The 22,502-nt window shown below is 38.0% G+C and overlaps 1 protein-coding gene and 2 pseudogenes across 1 annotated transcript; all 3 read right to left on the bottom strand.

The window, feature by feature from the left end:
- Positions 1–1,212: 1,212 nt before the first annotated feature.
- LOC113914593 (olfactory receptor 4A47-like) lies at positions 1,213–2,142 on the bottom strand. Its single transcript, XM_027579953.1, has one exon. The coding sequence runs from the start codon at positions 2,140–2,142 to the stop codon at positions 1,213–1,215; it is 930 nt and encodes a 309-aa protein (XP_027435754.1).
- A 15,272-nt stretch (positions 2,143–17,414) lies between these two features.
- LOC113914602 lies at positions 17,415–18,484 on the bottom strand (annotated as a pseudogene).
- A 940-nt stretch (positions 18,485–19,424) lies between these two features.
- LOC113914603 lies at positions 19,425–20,340 on the bottom strand (annotated as a pseudogene).
- Between the last annotated feature and the right edge of the window lie 2,162 nt (positions 20,341–22,502).

The raw sequence follows: 22,502 nt of genomic DNA, 5'->3' as shown, positions 1-22,502 counted from the left end.
ACAAAACAAGGAGCTGGTTCTTTGAAAGAATTAATTAGATTGATAAATCCCTGGCCAGACTTATCAAAAAGAGAGAGGACCCAATAAATAAAATCATGAATGAAAGAGGAGAGATCACAATCAACACCAAAGAAATATAAACAATTATAAGAACATATTATGAGCAACTATATGCCAACAAATTAGGCCATATGGAAGAAATGGATGCATTCCTAGAGACATATATACTACCAAAAATTTATTCAACATTTTATCCCATTATGTAAGGTTTGTTTTTTTATTATTTATTTTTATCTATTACACTTCAATCTTTCTTATAAAAACAAAAGGGTTATACTTTTTATTTTATATCTAAGACAACAGAAATTTAATAAACAAAATAGTCCATACATCATTAAATATTACAAATAGTATAATAAAAGAATTACTGTATTATTTTAAAGTTTTTTTTATTTCTTTATTTGAGAAAATAAGAAAGAGAGTGAGGTGAGGAGCAGAGGGAGAGGGACAAGCAGACTCCACACTGAGCAGGGAGCCTGATCCAGGGATCATGACACCGAGATCAAGAATCAAAACCAAGAGGCAGATGCTTTAACTTACTGAGCCACCTTGGTGCCCCAAAAAGAATTACCTTAAATGACCAGAATATAACTAAAATAATGCTAAGTATCAGACAAAAATTAAAAATTTAAACATTAAAACTTAGTGTGTCATATAAAAATTTCCTCACTAATTCATTATCTATTGTTGACTCCCTGTTATAAAGGCATTACACCCTTAAATGAAGAATCTACAAGGTATTATGAACCTTACACTCTACAAGGAAGGGAAGCTTATTATACCACAATCATCCAGTTCATTCTTTAATTATAATTAACTTAATTTCTTTGAAAAAAAGGAACTCAGAATCATTTTAAGAATACTTCTGTGGGGCATCTGGGTGGCTCAGTTGTTAAGTGTCTGCCTTCAGCTCAGGTCATGATCCTGGGGTGCTGGGATCAAGCCCCACATCAGGGTCCCTGCTCAGTGGGAAGCCTGCTTCTCCCTCTGCCTCTCCCTCTCCCTCTGTGTCTCTTCCCTCTCTTGCTGTGTCTCTCTCTGTCAAATAAATAAATAAAATCTTTAAAATATATATAATAAAAAAAGAATAATTCTGCATTCTCAGAAAATGAGCCTGATGTAAAGGAATTCTCCTCGTAGTGGATAATATACTTATCTACTAAAAGATATAACATTTCTTCTCCAGACCTTCTTCATAGCATTTGTCATCTCAGAATTTCTCAGAGTATAAATCAATGGGTTCAGCATGGGGGTTATGACTGTAAAAAACACACTCAATGATTTGTCAATAGGGAAGGTCTTAGCAGGTCTTACATACATGAAAATACATGGAACAAAGAAGAAGACCACCACCGTGATGTGGGAACCACAGGTCTGGAGGGCTTTCCACCGCCCTTCCAGACTAAGATTCTTCAGAGAGTGCAGGATGACGCCATATGAGATGAGCAAGAACACAAACACAATAGTGCAGATCATCCCTCCATTGGCCACCACTAACAGGCCAATCACATATGTGTCAGTACAGATGAGTTCCATTAAGGGGTACATTTCACAGATGAAATGATCAATGACATTGGGACCACAGAATGGGAGCCCATAAATGGTGCTAACTTGAATTACTGAATGCAGAAAACCTCCAACCCAGGATACTCCCAGCAGCACAACACACACCCACTTCCTCATGATCACCAAATAATGCAAGGGCTTGCAGATGGCCACATAACGGTCATAGGCCATCACCAGCAGAAGAAAGACCTCAGACCCACCAAAAAGGTGCTCTGTAAATAGCTGGGTCATACAAAATTGGAAGGATATGGTATTTTCTCCAAACAACAAGTCTGAAATCAATCTAGGGCAAATGCAAGAAGAATAACTGACATCCATAAAAGATAAATTAGCAAGAAACAAGTACATAGGCGAGCCCAGGGTCTTACTGACAGCTATAGTCACCACAATGAGCAGGTTGCCCACCACAGTCAAAATATAGAAGAGCAAGAACATAACAAAAAGGACCTTCTGTTCCTTTGGATCCTGGGTGAGGCCCAAGAGGACAAAGTAAGTTACATTGTTTCTTGGGTCCATCTAGTCTGGATAGGAGTGACTTCTCATATTAGAACCAGGTTTCCTACAAAACAGGGGAGAAAACCTTTAAATGCATTATAAGATTAATTTTTTATTGATTCATTCAATTAAAAGATTGTGGAAGGAGTACCTGTGTGTGTCACAGATGTTGCGATTTCCGAGTTGAACAAGTCATGGTTTCCCACACTCAGTGACAGCATATATAATAATCCCTATGTAAGTGTCAATATAAATAAGTGCTGTATAAGTGCCAATATAAAGATAGTCACACAACGCAAAGGTCAGGGGTAGGAATATATCAACCAAACAGCAATCAAAGAAGGCTTCCCAGAGGAAGCAATCCTTCCTGAGTTTTAAAGGAGAAGTGGAAGAACAAGAGGCCTAGGGCATTCCATGCAAGGGTGCACAGTTTATAAAGTCACAAAAGTGAAATACTTGAGACCCATTTAGGGGAATTGACATATTCAAAGCGAGTGGATCAAAGTAGGAATGGAAAGCCACTGCCCTGGGTTGTCTCTTCCGTCACTGAGACCTTTTTCTTAGGGTCTCTGGCCAAATATGCCCACTTTTCCTCACCAATAAATGTGGAACCATTCCAATGTTGAGTCTCTCCCTTAATTTTTACACTTAATATATGCAGCATCTCCAACTCTGAACATCTCCAATTGGATATAATTCAGAACTTATAAAACTAAATTTTTAATTTTCAGCAACAAATGTAGGTGTTTCCCATCTCACTAAATGGTACCATCTTCCAAGTCATTACTCAAACAAGAAATATCACCATGCCTTTCATGCCTTTCTTGCTCTCGTATCACATATTGATACCTTTAACAAATCTTATTAACCCCCTTTAAAATACATCACAAACTTGGTCATTTCCCTTCCCTCCCCACTTCTTCCTGCCCACTGCACTAGCCACTTGCAATGTCCCTTCCCTTTCATTCTGGCCTCCACCAATTTGTTTTCCTAGCACAGCCAAAATGATCCTTTTGAAATCTGATTCTGATCTAATCACTGTTCACAACAACTACAGTGGATTCCAATCACTCACTTACAACTTAATGAATCACATTGCATATTTACAATAACAGGAACTGTAATCCCCATTCCACAGTTGAACAAACTGAGACTCTGAACATCTAATTAATTTTTGCAAGGTCACCCATTTTTAAGTGATAAAACTAGAATTGGAATCCAAGTTTGCTTTATCTCCAAGTGATCTCACTTTTACATAATAAAGATACTCACACAATTGCAAAGCCTGGTTTCCACTATTTACTGTTAGTCTTACCTTAGGAAGACAAGTCCACAATCTGAAGGAACATTTTTTACTCATTCACAGGAACCTGGAATTCTTCTGTCATCAGTTTGACAAGAGAGGGCAAAAAGTTGCATTATTACTTGAGGACACTTATTTCATTCAATTGTCTGTCCATTCTCTCCATGCAGTCTTCCGGTTATTCAGAAGGTTGCTTTTATTTGCACTGTAGATTACTTCCTAGGAAGTCCAGGGTCCACAGAAAAACAAAAATTTAGCACATTAGGATAATTTATCAAAAAGACAAGGAATTCCTATGCTTACATAAGAAGATAGCAACCAGACATTTCCAAGGGAGATTTTTCTCAAGTAATTTCTTTCCTACTAATTTCTAATTAGGAAAATGTCATTCAACTCTTTAGTCATCTTCATTCTGCCCTGTTGGTTTGCTCAGATTAGCCGATTTGATATTTTTAAGAGACATTCTTGTGCTTTTCATTAGGTAATGCTTTAAGCCTAATAGAAACCTCCCAAAAAATGTGTATCAGTTGTTAGGAGCATAGTGTCTTCTTCCCAATACAGGCAAAGATCACTGGACATATTATCCCTTCTAAACACATTCCTTATTAAGTCCTAGAATTGGAAAGTGTCCAAGACTGATTCTTGATTAATTAAATTCACTGGGAATTTCCACAAAAAAAGTTTAAAAATATCTCTATAAAGATACTAGTAAGCTAAATCACATAATTAGGGTCAGAAAATGTAATATGAAAAAACAGCTTTAGAACTATTGTAAGACTACTGCCAGTCAAGAATAAAATTTATCCCAGTCATGTTGTGTTAGGGAAAATTAATTTTTCATATATTTTTCCACTTGTCATAGCAAGTTTTTCTTTCCTTTTATTTAATGGCAATTTATGCTGCCTTGAAGTGTATTTAGATGTTCTAGATATATATGTGTGTATGTGTGTGTGTGTGTGTGTGCGAGAGAGAGAGAGAGAGAGAGAGACATAATAACTATTCATTAAATTATTACTTTCTTTAATATGGAGCTCCTATTTACTGTCAGGAATTTTGCTATGAGTGAGGACACAGTAATAAAAGAAATAGTGGGAAAAAATATGCAAAAGTTCCTTCCTTCGTGGACCTTATATTCTCATAATAGAGTCAGACAGTGAATAAGGGGACAATTTACTAAACTAACTATAGTCTTCATCACAGCTAATAATAAAGCAAACAGGATACTCAGGGAAATTTCTACTACAGAAAAGGTGATGAGAAAAGGCCTTTCCTCAAAGGTAATGTTTAAGCTGAGATGTAAAGGACAGATAGTAGCCACCCTCAGAAACATTGTTATAGGTAGTAAAATAAAGTAAACATTCTAAGTAATTTGTTTTCACTTCACTGATGGCATGACCTATATGTACAAATCGCTAAAAATTTCACAGGAATTTTTATTCCAGTGCTATTGTGAAAGGGAGTGGTGAGCATGGACACTCTGATCTTTTTCTTGATTACAGTGGGAAAGCTTTCAACCTTTCCCTGCTTGAATGTGATGCTAGTTGTGGATCTGTCATATAGGACCTTTATTATATTGAGGTACATTCCATCTATGCCCAATCTGTTGAGAGTTTTTTTTATCATGAAAACATATTGAATTTCTGTGCTACCAATTAATAATCCACAGAGGATTCAGAAAACACTTTTACTAAACATCAAGAGGAACAAAATACTTAAGAATAAGCTTAAACAAGGAGCCAAAAGTCTTCTACACTGAAAAATTACAGTGTTGCTGAAAGATATTCTAGAAGACACAAATAAAAGGGAGGAAAGACATTCATGAACTTATATGGTTCATGTTAGTAAGTTGTCAGTGCTACCTAAAGTGATAAACAGATTCAGTGCAATCCCTAACAAAATCCAAAGAAATGTGTTTTTGTTTTTGTTTTTTGTTTTTTGTTTTTCAGAAATAGAAAAATCCATCCTAAAATTCAGGTGGAAATTCAAGGTGCTCCAAGCAGCCAAAATAACCATGGGGAAACAAACCAACAGTTGGAGGATGTCCTGATTCTAAAACTAACCACAAAGCTACAGTAATCAAAACAGTGTGATATTGGCACAAAGACAAACACAACAATGGAATAAAATACAGATCCTAGAAATAAACCTTTGCCTATGTGTTCAAATGATTTTCAGCAGGTGACAAGGGCATTCATTGGGAAAGGACAGATGATACAAAAAATAGTACTGTGGAACTAGACATCCACATGCAAATGAATGACATTGAACACTTAATAACATACACCATACACAAAAATTAACTCAAAATGGATCAGAGACATATACTACCACCTGGAACTATGAAACTCTTAGAAGAAAATGTCATAACTTTGGATTTGGTAATGATTTCTTGGGTAGGACACCAAAACCACAGGCAAGAAAAAATATATATATAAATTGCATTTTATCAAATTTAAGAACTTTTGTACATCAAAGAACACTATCAACAGAGAGAAAAGGCATGCCACAAATGAGAGAAGATATCTGCAATTGATTTATTTGATAATGTGTTGGCATCCAGAATATATAACGAACTTTCACATCTCAAAAACACACATAAAAAAAAAAAAAACCACCATCCTGATTAAAAATAAGCAAAGGACTTCAATAGACATTTCTCCAAAGAAGATATGTGAATGCCCTATAAGCACGTGAAAAGATGCTCAATGTCACTAATCATTAGGGAAATGAATTTTGGATCCATAATGCAATACTATTTCACATCCAACAGGAGAGTTACGGCCACAAAATGTAAAAATTGTAACACATGTTCAGAAAGATTGGAACAACTGTACACTGCTGATGGGAATGCACAATGATGTAGCTGCTATGGAAAATGTTATGGTACTTCCTAAAAAATTAAGCAAAAAAATACTATATGATCCACAATTCCACTTTGGGATATATACATAAAATAATGGATATCACAGCCTCAAACAGATATTTCTATACCCATTTTTATGGCAGTATTATTCACAATAGCCAGAAAGTAGAAGCAGCCAAAGTGTGTACTGACAGATAAATGTACGAACAGAATGAGGGTACATGGACACAATGGATTATTATTCACCTTTAAAAATTAAGGAAATTCTGGCATGTGTTAAAACATACATATCCTACAATGCACTATGCCAAATGAAATGAGACAATCCCAAAAAGACAAATATTGTATGATTCCATATACATAGGTACTTAAAGTAGCCAAATTTTCAGGCAATAAGAAAACAGAATGGTGGCTGCCTAAGGCTCCGAGAGAGGGAATGGGGGATTAATGTTTAATGAGGGTAGAATTTCAGTTTGGGAAGATGAAAAAGCTCTGGAGATGGATGGTACTGGTGCTTGCATTACAAACATCAATTAACTTAATTAACCATCATGACAATGTGAATTGACTCAATGCCACTGAACTATGCACTTACAAATGGTTACAAACATAAGTTGGAGTAGCTGAGATGGCAGTATAGTAGGAGGACCCTAAGTTCACTTTGTCCATGGAACACAACAAGATAACCTTCAAGTCATTCTGAGTACCCAAGAAATTGACCTGAGAACTGACAGAACAAATTGCACAACTAGAGGAAGAGAAGAAGCCACATAAAGGAAGGTAGGAAGTGTGGAGACATGGTTTGTGGGTAAAGGGATCCCAGGTGCTGCAGAGGGGAGGGAGTACTGGTTGCGGAGAATGGTGAGAGAGAATGGAGCACACAGGGATATACATAAGGAGAACATTTCCCCAAAGTCATTGGTAGGGAAACTGAGAGGGGCTTATTGTTGTAAGTTTTGGCAACCAACGGGCCTCAAACACTGAAGTTTTAGAGGTCCCTGAGCGTGGCTAGGACAGAGACCTGAGGAAGTTGCCCTACTCCTGGAGAAGAGGCAGGCAGGTAACCAGGCCAGACAGGACAATCTGAGGATCACCTAAGGTGCATGGGGAGAGATTGTTTTTACTTTTTAGTGCACATCTCTGAGACGTTGCATTGGTTTTCTGAGGACAAAAGATTCAGCAGGCTCCATTTCCTTTCTCCATCCATTAGCATAGGCACAGAGACACCCACTGGGAGTGGCTAACCTGGACACTGGCTCTTTAGCCTGCTTTTCTCCAAATCCCATGCCCCTGCATTCTGTCACAATTGCCCTTCTGGGTCAAAGCTGCAAGGGTCCCAGCACAGCAAGACCATCCTCCAGAAGACCAGCGCAGGTTCCTGCCACACCAGGTCCTAAAAGTTTAGAGTTTTAAAAGGCAGCAGGCTTGGCTGGGTTAGTGCCCAAGGTGCACTGCGTTGCTCCAGGCAGGCAAGCAACCCAGAGACAGTGTGAAATCAGAGATCTAGAAAACACTGGGACACATGAAGGAAAATTATTTGCTGCTCTGAAAATGCTTTCGTGAGAGCAGCAAGCATGGACTCCCCTCTCTGGGGACAAAGAGCTTTTTAGTGCCATTTCCCTCCCGCACCCCTCAGCATAGACCAGCTTCGGTAAACAGCACATTGCCAACACTGGCTGCCTAAACTGCTTACACCAAGTCTCTTCCCCCTGTACTCTGCCGGTAATGCTTTTCTTGGGCAAGGGTACCTAAGGACTAGAGGAGCAGACCCCTTCCCCAGAAGACCACCAGAAACCCCTGCATTCACCATGTCTACTGACCATAGAGTCCTTCAAAGCTTCACTTCTAGTGGAAATATCATCAGGTCTCCTTTAACAAGCAGACCAGAGCATACTTAGTTAAAACTTGCTACACTCTGGCCAAGGACCAAACAATCCCCTCTGCAGGCAAACAGAACCTTTGCATACAATTGACCTAAGCAACAGAGCAGCCCAAACACAGTAGCAGAGTACATGCAGCACACACCAAAGACACTTCCTGAAGCACTAGACCCTGGACATTATATCTCTTCTACATAAAGCCATTACTCTCAGGAACAGGAAACATAACAGACTTTCCTAACACACAGAAGAAGCAGAGATCTAGCCAAAATGCCAAGATGGAGGAATTCATCCCAAAAGAAAGAACAAGAGAAGGTCACGGCCAGGTATCTAATCAAAACATATATAAGTAATGAGCCTGATGCAGACTTTAAAGCAATAATCATAAGGATACTAGCTGGGATTGGAGAAAAGCATAGAAGACATCAGGGAGACCCTTACTACAGGATAAAAGAGCTAATTAACCATCAGGCTGAAATGAATAATGCAATAACTGAGATTCATAACTGACTGGATATAATGACCACAAGAATGGAAGAAGCAGAGAAATAAAAAAGTGATATAGAAGACAGAATTATGGAAAATAATGAAACTGAATAAAAGAAAAAAAGAAAAAGGTTTGAATCACAAGAGTAGACAGCGAATTCGGTGACTCCATCAAACATAATATTTGTACCATATGAGTCCCAGAAGAAGAAGAGAAAGAAAAGGTAACAGAAGGTTTATTTGAGGAGATTGTAGCTGAAAAGTTCCTTAACCTGGGGAAAGAAACAGACAACCAAATTCAGAAGACCAGAGAACTTCCATCTAAATCAATAAAAGCAGGCCAACACCAAATTTGCAAAGTATAGAGATAAAGAATAATCCTAAAAGCAACAAGACAAAAGAAGTCCCTAACTTATAAGGGAAGAGCAATAAGGTTAACAGCATATCCCTCCGCAGAAGGTGGGCAAGACAGAAGGGAGGGAAATGATATATTCAACATGATGAATGGGGAAAATCCACAGCCACAAATTATCCAGCTAGGTAATCATTCAAAACAGAAGAAGAGATAAAGAGTTTCCCAGACAAAGACCAAAGGAGTTAATGAACACTAAACCAGCATGGAAGAAATATTAAAGGAAACATTTTGACTGGGAAAGAAAGACCAAAAGTGACAAAAACTAGAGGAACAGAAGAAATTTCCAGAAACAATGACAAAACAAGTGATAAAATGGCATTGTACATATCTATCAATAATTATTCTGAATGTAAATGGAGTAAATGCTCCAAACAAAAGACATAGGGTGTCAGAATGGATTAAAAAAAAATCTATATGCTGTTTACAAGGGACTCATTTTAGACCCAAAGTCACCTCCAGATTCAAAGTGAAAAGGCAGAGAACTATTTACATGCCAATGGACATCAAAAGAAAGCTGAAGTACCCATATTTATAACAGACAAACCAGATTTTAAACCAAAGACTGTAACAAGAGAACAATGACACTATACCAAATAAAGGGGTGTATCCAACAAGAAGATGTAACAATTCTAAATATTTATGCCCACAACTTGGGAACAGACAAATATATAAATTGATTAATAACAAAATTAAAGAAACTCATTGATAATAATACAAAAATAGTGGGGACGTTAACACCCCACTCACAGCAAAGGACAGATCATCTAAGCAGAAGATCAACAAGGAAACAAGGGCCTTAAATGACACACTGGACCAGATGGACTTCACAGATATATTCAGAGCATTGCATCTTAAAGCAGCAGAATGCACATTCTTCTCCAGTGATATGGATCACTCTCTAGATAGATCACATACGGGGTCACAAATCAGGTCTCAACTGGTACAAAAAGACTGAGATCATACCATACATATTTTCAGACCACAATGCTATGAAACTTGAAGTCAACCACAAGAAGAAATTTGAAAGGACCACAAATACATGGAGGTTAAAGAACACCCTACTAAAGAAGGAATGGGTTAACCAAGAACTTAAAGAATTAAAAAAAAAAAATACATGGAAGCAAATGAAACTGAAAACAAGACAGTTCAAAACCTTTGGGATGCAGCAAAGGTGGTCCTAAGAGGGAAGTATATAGCAATTCAGGCCTTCCTCAAGAAGCAAGAAAAGTCTCAAATACACAACCTAACCTTAGAGCTAAAAGAGCTGGAAAAAGAACAGAAAAAAAGAAAAAAGAAAAAACAACCTAAATCCAGCAGGAGAAGAGAAATAATAAAGATTAGAGCAGAAGCCAATGAAATAGAAACCAAAAAAAGCAGTAGATCACATCACAAACCTAGGAGTTGGTTCTTTGAAAGAATTAATAAGATTGATAAACTCCTAACCAGACTTTTCAAAAAGAAGAGAAAAAATACCCAAATAAATATAATCATGAATGAAAGAGGAGATATCACAACCAACACCAAAGAAATACAAACAATTATAAGAGAATATAATGAGCAATTATATGCCAACCAATTAGGCATTCTAGAAGAAATGGACAAATTCCTAGAAACATATGAACTACCAAAACTGAGACAGGAAGAAATAGAAAACCTGAAGAGACACATAGCCAGCAAAGAAATTGAATCAAAATAAAAAATCTCCCAACAAACAAGAGTTCAGGACCAGATGGCTTCCCAGGGGAATTACCAAACATTTAAAGAAGAATTAATATCTATTCTTCTGAATCTGCTCCAAAAAAAAAAAAAAGATAAAGATTAAAAAGAAAAAGAAAAGAAATGGAAGGAAAACTTCCAAACTCATTCTATGAGGCCACCATTTCCTTGATCCCAAACAATCAACAAAACTAAAAGGCAATATATGGAATGGGAGAAGCTATTGGCAAATGTCTTATCAGATAAAGGGCTAGTATCCAAAACCTATAAAGGACTTACCAAACTTAACACCCAAAAACCAAAAACTCTGGTCAGGAAATGGGCAGAAGACATGAACAGACATTTAAAAAAAAAAAAAAAAAAGGACATACAGATGGCCACCAGACACTGAAAAAAATGTTTGACATCACTTGGCATCAGGGAAATACAAATCAAAAATGAGATACCCCCTCACACCTGTCAGACAGCTAAAATTAACAATTCAGGAAACAACAGATGTAGGTGAGGATGCAGAGAAAGAGGAACACTCTTACATTGTTGGTGGGAATGCAAACTGTCACAGCCACTGTGGAAAACAGTATGGAGTTCCTTCAGAAAGGTAAAAATAGAACCTCCCTATGACCCAGCAGTTGCGCTACTAGGTATTTATCCAAAAGATACAAACATAGTGATTCAAAGGGTTACATGCACCTGTTGTTTATAGCAGCAATGTCCACAATTGGCCAAAATATGGAAAGAGTCCCAATGTCCATCAACAGATGAATGGATAAAGAAGATGTGGTATATACACACAATGGAATATTACTCAGCCATCAAAAAGAATGAATCTTTCCATTTGCAACTACATGGATGCAACTAGAGGGCATTGGGCTAAGCACAATAAGTTAGTCAGAGAAAGACAAATACCATATGATGTCACTCCTATGTAGAATTTAAGGAACAAAACAGATGAACATAGGAGAATGAAGGAAAAATAAAATAAGAGGAAAACAGAGAGGGAGGCAAACCATAAGATACTTAATTATAGGGAACAAACTGGGGGTTGCTATAGGAGAGGTAGGTGGGGAGATGTGGTAATTGGGTGATGGACATTATGGAGGGCACTTGAAGTAATGAGCACTGGGTGTTGTATGCAACTGATGCATCACTGAATCCTACCTCTGAAACTAATAATACAGTATATGTTAATTAAATTGAATTTAAATATTGAAAAAAACTCAACTTACCACATTAAAAAAGAAGAGAGAGAGAGGGAAGCAGGAAAACTGAAGATGTTAGCAAGGAAGTGACTTTAAGGCTGGTCATACATTGTAAGCCAACTCAAAGGACATGGGGACAAAAGTAAAGATGGTGTCAATGGAGAACAAGATGAGGTGAAGGAATCATTGCACCTGGAGCCTGGAGAAGGTGAACCAGAAGAATCTGTTATGGGGCAAGGTAGGTTAACGAGGTACAGTGGTCCAAGATGTGCCATGACAATGGGACCTGAGCTGGAGAAGTTAATGGTTGTTGCATGCAGGGAGAACAGATGGGTCATGGAAGAAAACCAGCCTCTTACATGTGTGATGAATGTAGATGGTGTAGTCCCCAAGAGGAATCTTTAGTGAATGAGGCAGTGTGACACATGAAGTTCAGAGACAACAGCCATGAAAAAGAAAAAAAAAAGGTCACTGCTTTGTTCATTTTACAGTTTGAAAATGTGGTCTAGAGAGAATGTGCCTCTATGAAGCAACTCACAAACTAATAACCGGAGGAACCCAGAAGTGTTGGACTCCAAACTCCATACTCTTTCTCCTGTACCAATCTTCTTATACAAGTTTCAACACAGCAAACTTCAATAACAGTACAATGGAATTTGATGCTAATCCTCCAGTACCTCCTCTGGACAGAGCTGGTCATCATGACCCTTAACCATTGTGACTAATCAGGAATATTTGGGGAGTTTTTCAAAATAAAGAAGCCAGGTGTAGGCTGACCCTACACCTAGTGATCAATCTCTCGGGACTGTGTACAGACCTGTGATTTTGTAAAAGCTTCAAGGATGAGTTTGATACCCAGGTACTTAACAACTATTAATCACAGGTTATTGTCAGTACAAAAGCTCACCTGTCTTCAAAGCATGAATAATCCTGATAGTCCTGAGAAAGAAATGACCCAAGAGGATGATGACTTAAGTGTCCAGTTTTTCTGTCCATTTCTATGGTTCTTGCTCTGAGTATCCTATACTGCAGCTCATTCCATACTAAGCTGTACTAACAGGTATGTTTCCCTGTTTGGCATGTTATATTATCACAGAATATTAATATTTGCTTATCTTGCTCAAAGATTCACTAAAATATCACCTTCATCAATGGATTTCTGTAAAATATTTTATCTGTAAAAAAAAAAAAGATGTTAGTTGAGATGCACTTTCTACATGGTGTTGTTTCTTTGAGGTAAGTGTAAGACTTTCCTTATACTTCTACACATACCACATACATTTGAAAACACTTCTTTTTTTAAAAGATTTTATTATTATTTATTTATTTATTTATGCTAGAGAAAGAGAGAGCATGAGCAGGCAGGAGAGGAGGGAGAGGCAGAAGGAGAGGGAGAAGCAGGCTCCCTACTAAGCAGAGAGTCTGAAGGGGCTCCATCCCAGGACCCTGGGATCATGACCTGAACCAAACGCAGATGCTTAACCAACTGATACACCCACGCACCCTTGGAAACACTTCTAACTTCATGAAAGAAGATGTCAGTTGAAAGATGCATTCTACACAGTGTTCTTTCATTAAGTATATGGCTGTTCCCATATGTTTCCACTGATACTTTTGAAAATGCTTCTAATTTCATGAAAGAAGATATTCAGCACAGTGTTGTTTCATTGAGTTAAGTATATGGCTCTTTCCTTATGCTTCCACACATACATTTGAAAATGGTTCTTTTTTAAATTGAATTTTATTTTATTATATTATGTTAGTCACGATACAATACATCATTTGTTTTTGATGTAGTGATCCATGATTCATTGTTTTTGTATAACACCCGCAGTGCTCCACACAGTATGTGCCCTCCTTAATACCCATCACTGGGCTAACCCATCGCCCACCCCCCTCCCCTTTAAAACCCTCAGTTTTGTTTCTCAGAGTCCATAGTCTTTCGTCACCCCCTCCGATTCCCCCCCTTCATTTTTCCCTTCCTTCTCCTAATGTCCTCCATGTTATCTTTATGAAAGAAGATTTTAGTTGAAAGATGCGTTCTACATGGTGTTGTTTCATTGAGGTAAGAATATGACAGTTTCCTTATACTTCTACCCATATATTTGAAGACACTCTACACTTCATAAATTAGTTGAAAGATACATTCTACACAGTACTGTTTCATTAAGTATATGGCACTTTCTATACGTTTCCACTGATACTTTTGGAAATGCTTCTAACTTCATTAAGGAAAATGTTGATAGAAAGATGCATTCTATGTTGAAAAAGAAAACCAAAGCTGGAGGCATCACAATTCCTCACTTCAAGCTCTATTACAAAGCTGGAATCACCAAGACAGTATGGTACTGGCACAAAAACAGACACATAGGTCAATGGAACACAATAGAGAACCCAGAAATGGACTCTCAACTCTATGGTCAACTAATCTTGGACAAAGTAGGAAAGAATATCCAAGGAAAAAAGACAGTCCCTTCAACAAATACTGTTGGGAAAATTGGACAGCCACATGCAGAAGAATGAAACTGGACGGCTTTATTACACCATACACAAAAGTAGACTCAAAATGGAAGAAAGACCTAAATGTGAGAAAGGAATCCATCAAAATCCTAGAGGGGAATGTGGGCAGAAACCTCCTTGACCCCCACTGCAGCAGCTTCATGCTAGACATGTCTCTAAAGGCAAGACAAAAAACAAAACAAAACAAAAAAGCAAAAGTGAACCATTGAGACTTCATCAAGATAAAAAGCATCTGCAAGCAAAAGAAACAGTCAACAAAACTAAATGACAACCTACAGAATGGGAGAAGATACTGGCAAATGTCTTAGCAGATAAAGGGCTAGGATCCAAAACCTATAAAGAACTTATCAAACTTAACATCCGAGAAACAAAAACTCTGGTCAGGAAATGGGCAGAACACATGAAAAGACATTTCTCCCAAGAAGATATACAAATGGCCACCAAACACATGAAAAAATGTTCAACATCACTTGGCATCAGGGAAATACAAACCAAAACCACAATGAGGTACCACCTCACACCTGTCAGAATGGTTAAAATTAATAATTCAGGAAACAACAGATGTTGGTGAGGATGCAGAGAAAGGGGAACCCTCCTACACTGTTGGTGGGAATGCAAGCTGGTGCAGCCACTCTGAAAAACAGTATGGAGGTTCCTCAAAATGTTGAAAATAAAGCTAACCTATGACCCAGCAATTGCACTACTGGGTATTTACCCCAAAGGTACAAATATAGTGATCCAAAGGGGTACACGCACCCCAATGTTTATCACAGCAATGTCCACAATAGCCAAACTGTGGAAGGAGCCAAGATGTCCATCGACAGCTGAATGGATAAAGAAGATGTGGTATATATATACAATGGAATATTATGCAGCCATCAAAAGGAATGAGATCTTGCCATTTGCAACGACGTGGATGGAACTGGAGGGTATTATGCTGAGCAAAATAAGTCAATCAGAGAAATACATGTATCATATGACCTCACTGATATGAGGAATTCTTAATCTCAGGAAATAAACTGAGGGTTGCTGGAGTGGTGGGGGGTGGGAGGGATGGGGTGGCTGGGTGATAGACATTGGGGAGGGTATGTGCTATGGTGAGCGCTGTGAATTGTGCAAGACTGTTGAATCACAGACCTGTACCTCTGAAACAAATAATACATTATATGTTAAAAAAAAAAAAGATAGTAGGAAAGGAGAAATGAAGGGGGGGGAAATAGGTGGGGAAGCAAACCATGAGAGACTGAACTCTGAGAAACAAACTGAGGGTTGGAGAGGGGAGCGGAGTGGGGGGATTTGTTAGCCTGGTGATGGGTATTAAAGAAGGCACATACTGAATGGAGCACTGGGTGTTATACACAATGAGTCATGGAACACTACATCAAACACTAATGATATAATGTATGGTGATTAACATAACATAATAAAACAAAATTAAATAAATAAATATAAAAAATAAAAACCCCTGAAATTTAGAAAACCAAATAAAAATCCATATGTCTTTAATGCCTATGTCAAAATAAATTCCAGATGATCAAAAGTTTTGATGTAAGATATACAAGCTCAAAAATGATGTGCTAACATTAAAGTGCTAAAAATTAAGTGTTAAATTAAATGATAAAAAAGCAGTTGAAGAATATTTTGGTATGAATGAAGTGGGGAATGTCTTTTTAAGCAAGATATAAAATATAAATTAATACTAAATTAATAAAAATACTCTTTACATGCCAAAAGCATTCTATAATATATACAAGTATTAAAACACATCACAAGCATAGTTACAGAAAAATATCAATTACTTATACAACAGTAAAAAAAGATCATTTCTTTAGTAAAAGAGATCACTCACTAATATCAGTATGGAAAAGATCAACAATTACACAAAATAGATAAAAAACATTAATAGACAATTCACAGAAAAAGATATACAAATCATACTAAACACATGAAAAGATACTCAAACTCAATAATAAGAGAAAGATTGCAATTTATTCAGGTTGCCTTATGCCATGAGTATGTAGCAGGTAGCAGTTGTTGAGAAATAGACAGAAGTACTTTCACAGACTGAACAGCAGGGTAGCTGTTAGTACAATCTCAGGGATGACAGTTTGGCAATAACCATGAAATTCGACATTTAACTATCTGACCATTGACTCAAATACATCTACTAACAATCCCTCTCCTAGGAACTCATACTTGCACATATTCACAAACATACAATTATAAAATTCTTCACTATAGAAAAAAGTAATAACATGAACAGGAATGGATACATTTATTTTAGCATATATTTATAAGTGACTAATATGGAGTACAAGAAAAACTAAGAGATCTATATGGACTGGTATAGAATATCTTCAAGATGTTGCAAAAGATTTCACTTCTATGTGGAATTTAATCAACAAACCAAAACAAACAAAAAACAAAAACAGACTCAGACTCATTAATACAGAGAACAAACTGGCTGCTGCTGGAGGGGAGGGAGTGGAGGGAGGTGAAGGAGCTGAAAGGTACAATATTCAGGGAATAAAATAAATAACTCACAAGAATGAAAAGTACAGAACAGGGAGTAGAAACAAGAATATTGTAGTGACTTTGTAGGGTAACAGATGGAAGTTACACTTTCCATGATGAGCATTTCATAATGAACATTTTTTTTTTTATTGTGTCCCAGGTTTCTTTAAGAACAAAGTGATGAGGGATGTGGGGATTAAAAACAAGAGCATCCTTGAACTTCACCTTCCCTCCAACTATTTCCCCCCAAACTCCCTGCCCCCACAACTTTTGTGTTCTCAAATCCTTTCTCAGTGAATGAATAACTTTCATCCCAAAGCCCTGGTACAAATCCCAGGCTCTTGTTCCCTAGCTCTCCCCTTTCCTCTGCCCCCCATTCCTGGGAAGGGCTGGCACCTCAGCTTAAACGCATGGGAGAGCCCTGAGTGGTGATGGTCACAGAGAGAAAGCCTCCACCCTTAGGGAAAGGAACCAAGGAGTACAGGGTAATGAAGAGGGGGCCCCCATGGCCTGGGGTATGAAACTGGAACCCTGGTGCCAGAGGAAAGGCTACTGGTGCCCCTGAGAAAAGAGACCCAGCAGCCTCAAAATCCTCTCCTGGCCAGCAGTCCCTGCTGGCGACCATTGCAGAAGTACATTCAGACCACATCCTTCTCATGCCTGAGCTGCTGGGCAATGGAGCTGATCTGCATCGGGGTGGGTTTCAGCACGGCAGGAACATGTTCTCCAGATTACCTCACTTGCTTCTCAGACTTGTTCACTTGCTCTTTCGGGCCTGCACAAGGGTCCCTGCTTTGTATACCTCCTGCAGATTTTCGATGTTGTCAGCTTCCTCCACCCACTTCTATAGCAGGGGCTGCAGCTTACACGTGTTCTAGAAACTGAGCTGCTGAGGTACAAAGGGGCAGATGGTTGTTTGGTGAAACACTTTCCCAAAGAGAATCCTCAGGGTGAGCCCCACATCGGCTTGGGTATATCCTAGAGTGATCCTCTTCTGCTTCAGGGGCTTGGCAAATTGTTCCAGGTCTTTCTGCAGAGCTTTGATGTCCTGGGATTCCTCGGGGTTTTGCTCCAGCTTTTCCTTGTCTGCCTTCATGGCCTCTGGTGGGGCAGCGCTCTGCTCAGGGAAGGCCCCCTCAGAGCTGTCTCTCCACCTCTGCTCCTAGCTTGCCCTCCCCCTGAGAGGTCTCCAAGCTCCCTTGGGGCACTGGCCCCACCCCAACGTGAGGCCCACGGTATGCTGTCCCCCTACAGAATTCATATGGCAGGTAGGCATGGGGGAATCCCCCACACCTCAGCACCTGACCCAAACCCCAGCCCAATTCCTGACCCACCTGGAGGGTAGTGGATGTTCAGACAGGTCTGAGGGTTAACCCAGTAGGGCTCCGGACCTCCCAGCCCATTGCCTCCATCCCTGCCCCGTCTTGGGTGCAAAAATGCCAAGTTAGAAGCCAGGCATTCTGCCATGGGGAACAGAGGCAGCCCAAGCCAGGGGGTTTGGAAAAATGAGGGCTCTCCGAGGGATTGCTCAACAACTTCTCTCCCTCCTTAATCCCACCCACTATCATATTGTACATAACAGTTGAATCACAATGGTACAAACCTGAAACCAGTATAATATTGTATGTCAACTATACTTCAATTAAATATTAAAAATAAATCCATAAACAAAACTATTATAAAAGTAAAATTTTATTTATAAAAAGTCCTATAGTAAAGCAAACATTTACATACACCTAGAAAGACTCACATACAGATATTTAAATTTACACTTGCATTTTTAATGATAACTACCTGATGAATTTAAAGATACAGATCAAGCAACTTCCTCTGCGGAAGAGAACCGGGAACTATGCTGAGAATTAAACAGAACTTTATTCTATAATTTATCTCTTTTTGTAAGGTTTTCATTATTACATTTTTTCTCTCTTACACTTCAATTTTTCTAATATAAACTAAAAGTATTAGTCTAAATATTTTTATATTAAGCAACCAAAAATTAACAAAGACTATATAGCATTAAGTACTTTAAATAATATAATAAAATAATAACTGATAGAATCTAAAAATAATCCTCTCAGAAAAAATGTTCTTTAAAAAATTTTAAATAATTAAAAATCAGTGTAATCATATAAAAATGTCCTCAGTAATTCACTACCTATTATGGATTCCTTGTTATAAAGGCATTACACATTTCTAAGTGAAGAGATCAAAAAGCTGTTATGGACCTTACATTCCAGCCACAAGGGAAACTGTTATTATAGCATAATCATCCAGTTCATACTTTAATTATAATTTACTTAAATTCTTTCAAAAAAGGAAGTCAGAATCAAGTTTAAGAGGACTTCTACATTCAAAAGATTCAGACCCTAATGTCAAATAATTCTCTTCATGGTGAATAATACACTTATCTACTAAGAGATATGACATTTCTTCCCCAGAGCTTCTTCATAGCATTTGTCATCTCAGAATTTCTCAGAGCATAGATCAGTGGGTTCAGCATTGGGGTTATGACTGTATAAAACACACTCAAAGATTTGTCAATGGAGAAGGTCTTAGCAGGTCTTACATACATGAAAATACATGGAACAAAGAAGAAGACCACCACAGTGATGTAGGAACCACAGGTCTGGAGGGCTCTCCGCCTCCCTTCTAGACTAAGGTTCTTTAGAGAGTGCAAGATGACACCATAAGAGATGAGCAAAAGCACGAACACAATACTGCAGATCACTCCTCCATTGGCCACCACTAACAGACCAATGACATACGTGTCAGTACAGACCAGTTTCAATAAGGGGTACAAAAAATGATCAATGACATTGGAACCACAGAATGGGAGCCCATAAATAGTGCTAACTTGAATTACTGAATGCAGAAAACCCCCAACACAGGACACAACCAGCAGCAACACACACAGCCACTTTCTCATGATCGCCAAATAATGCAAGGGCTTGCAGATGGCCACATAACAGTCATAGGCCATCACCAGCAGAAGAAAGACCTGTGATCCACCAAAAAAGTGCTCTGTTAATAGCTGAGTTATACAAGATTGGAAGGATATGGTATTTTCCCCAAACAACAAGTCTGAAATCAATCTGGGGGAAATGGAAGATAAATAAATGACATCCATAAAAGATAGTGGGCAACAAGTACATAGGCGAGCCCAGGGTCTTACTGACAGCTATAGTCACCACAATGAGCAGGTTGCCCACCACAGTCAAAATATAGAAGAGCAAGAACATAACAAAAAGGACCTTCTGTTCCTTTGTATCCTGGGTGAGGCCCAAGAGGACAAAGTAAGTTACATTGCTATTTGGTTCCATCTAGTCTGCATAGGAGCTGACTTCTCATATGAGAAGCAAGTAATCTACAAAACAAGGGGGAAAACTGTTAAATGCATTATAAGATTACTCTTTTATTGACTCATTCAATTAAAAGATCATGGTAGGAGTACCTGTTTATGTCACATGTTTCAAAGACACTCTGATTTCCAAGTTGAATAAGCTATGGTTTCCAACACTCAGTGATCACATACATAATAATCACCAATGTAATAAGTGCCACTATAAAAATAGTTGCACAGTGTGAAGGCCACAGGGAAACAGCAGTCAAAGAAGACTTCCCAGAGGAAGCAATGTTTTAACTGAGTTGCCAAGGAAAAGTGAAAAGACAAGAAAAGAAGGCAAGGGAATTCCATGCAAAGGTACACAGTTTATAAAGTCATAAAAGTTAAATACCTGAGACCTCTTTAAGGTAACTGACATATTTAAGTGAGTGTATCAAACTAGGAATGGAAGGTTGCTGCCCTGGATTGTGTCTTCCTTGAAACATCTTTCTTAGGATCTTTGGTTGGATATGCCCCCTTTTCCTGACCAATAAGTGGGAAAGCACTCCAGTGTTGTGTCTCCGCCTTAATCTTTAAACTTCATATATGCAACATCTCCAACTCTGGATATCTCCAATTGGATATCAATTCAGTACTTATGAAACTAAATTTTTAATTTTCACCAATAAACACAAGTGTTTCTCATCTCAATAAATGGTACCACCTTCCATATCGTTGCTCAGACAAGAAATATCACCATGTCCTCCATGCCATTCTTGCTCCTGTATCACATATTGATACTTTTAACAAATCTTATTAACCCCCTTTAAAATATATCACAAACTTGATCATTTCCTTCCCCTCACCACTTCTTCTGGCCCACTGCTCTAGCCTCCTGCAACATCTCTCCACTTTCATTCTGGGTTCCATCAATTTGTGGCCCTGATGCGGTCCAAATGATCCTTTTTCAATCTGATTCTGATCTATGACTCCACTGCTCACAATAACTACAGTGGGTTCCAGTCACTCACTCACAACTTAAGGAATCACATTTCCTATTACAGTAATAGGAACTATAATCCCCATTTCATAGTTGAAAAATGGAGGCTCAGAATATCTAATTAATTTTCCCATGGTCACTTATTTTTAAGTGATAAAACTAAAATTGGAATCCAAGTTTGCTTTATCTAAAGTGATCTAACTTTTACATAATAAAGATACTAATACGATTGCAAGCCTGGTTTTCACTATTTACTGTTAGTCTTACCTTAGGAAGACAAGTCCACTATCTGAAGGTACATTTTTACTCATTCACAGGAACCTGGAATTCTTCTGTCATCCAGTTTGACAAGAGAGGGCAAAACGCTGCGTTATTACTTGAGGACATATTTTGTTTCATTCAATTGTCTGTCCATTCTCTCCATGCAGTCTTCCGGTTATTCAGAAGGTTGCTTTTATTTGCACTGTAGATTACTTCCTAGGATGTCCAGGGTCCACACAGAAAAACAAAAATTTAGCACATTAGGATAATTTATCAAAAAGACAAGGAATTTCTATCCTTACATAAGAAGATAGCAACCAGACATTTCCAAGGGAGATTTTTCTCAAGTAATTTCTTTCCTACTAATTTCTAAATAGAAAAATACCATTCGACTTTTTATTCATCTTCATTCTGTCCTGTTGGTTTGTTCAGGTTAGTTTACTTGATGTTTAAAAGACATTCTCATACTTTTTATTAGGTAATACTTTAAGCCTAACAGAAACCCCCTAAAAAATGTGTATCAGTTGTTAGGAGCATAGCATCTTCTTCCCAACAAGGCAAAGATCACTGGACATTTTATGCCTTCTAACCAAACTCCTTACTAAGTCCTAGAATTGGGAAGTGTCCAAGACTGATTACTGCTTAATTAAATTCTCCGGGATTTCCACAAAAACCATAAAAATATCTATATGAATATGGTATTAGGTCAAATCACATAATTGGGCTCAGAAAGATGTTACATTTAAAAAAATAGCTTTAGAACCATTGTAAGACTACTGCCAGTCAAGAATAAAATTTCAGCCCTGTCATGTTGTGTTAGAGAAAACTTATTTATATTTTCCCACTTGTCATAGCAAGTTTTTCTTTCCTTTCACTTAATAATCAATTTATGTGCCTTG

This window comes from Zalophus californianus, chromosome 11 (assembly GCF_009762305.2).
Source record: "Zalophus californianus isolate mZalCal1 chromosome 11, mZalCal1.pri.v2, whole genome shotgun sequence".
NCBI lineage: Eukaryota > Metazoa > Chordata > Mammalia > Carnivora > Otariidae > Zalophus > Zalophus californianus.
Note: the sequence above shows the minus strand (reverse complement) of the source record. Positions and strands in the feature narration are given on the sequence as shown.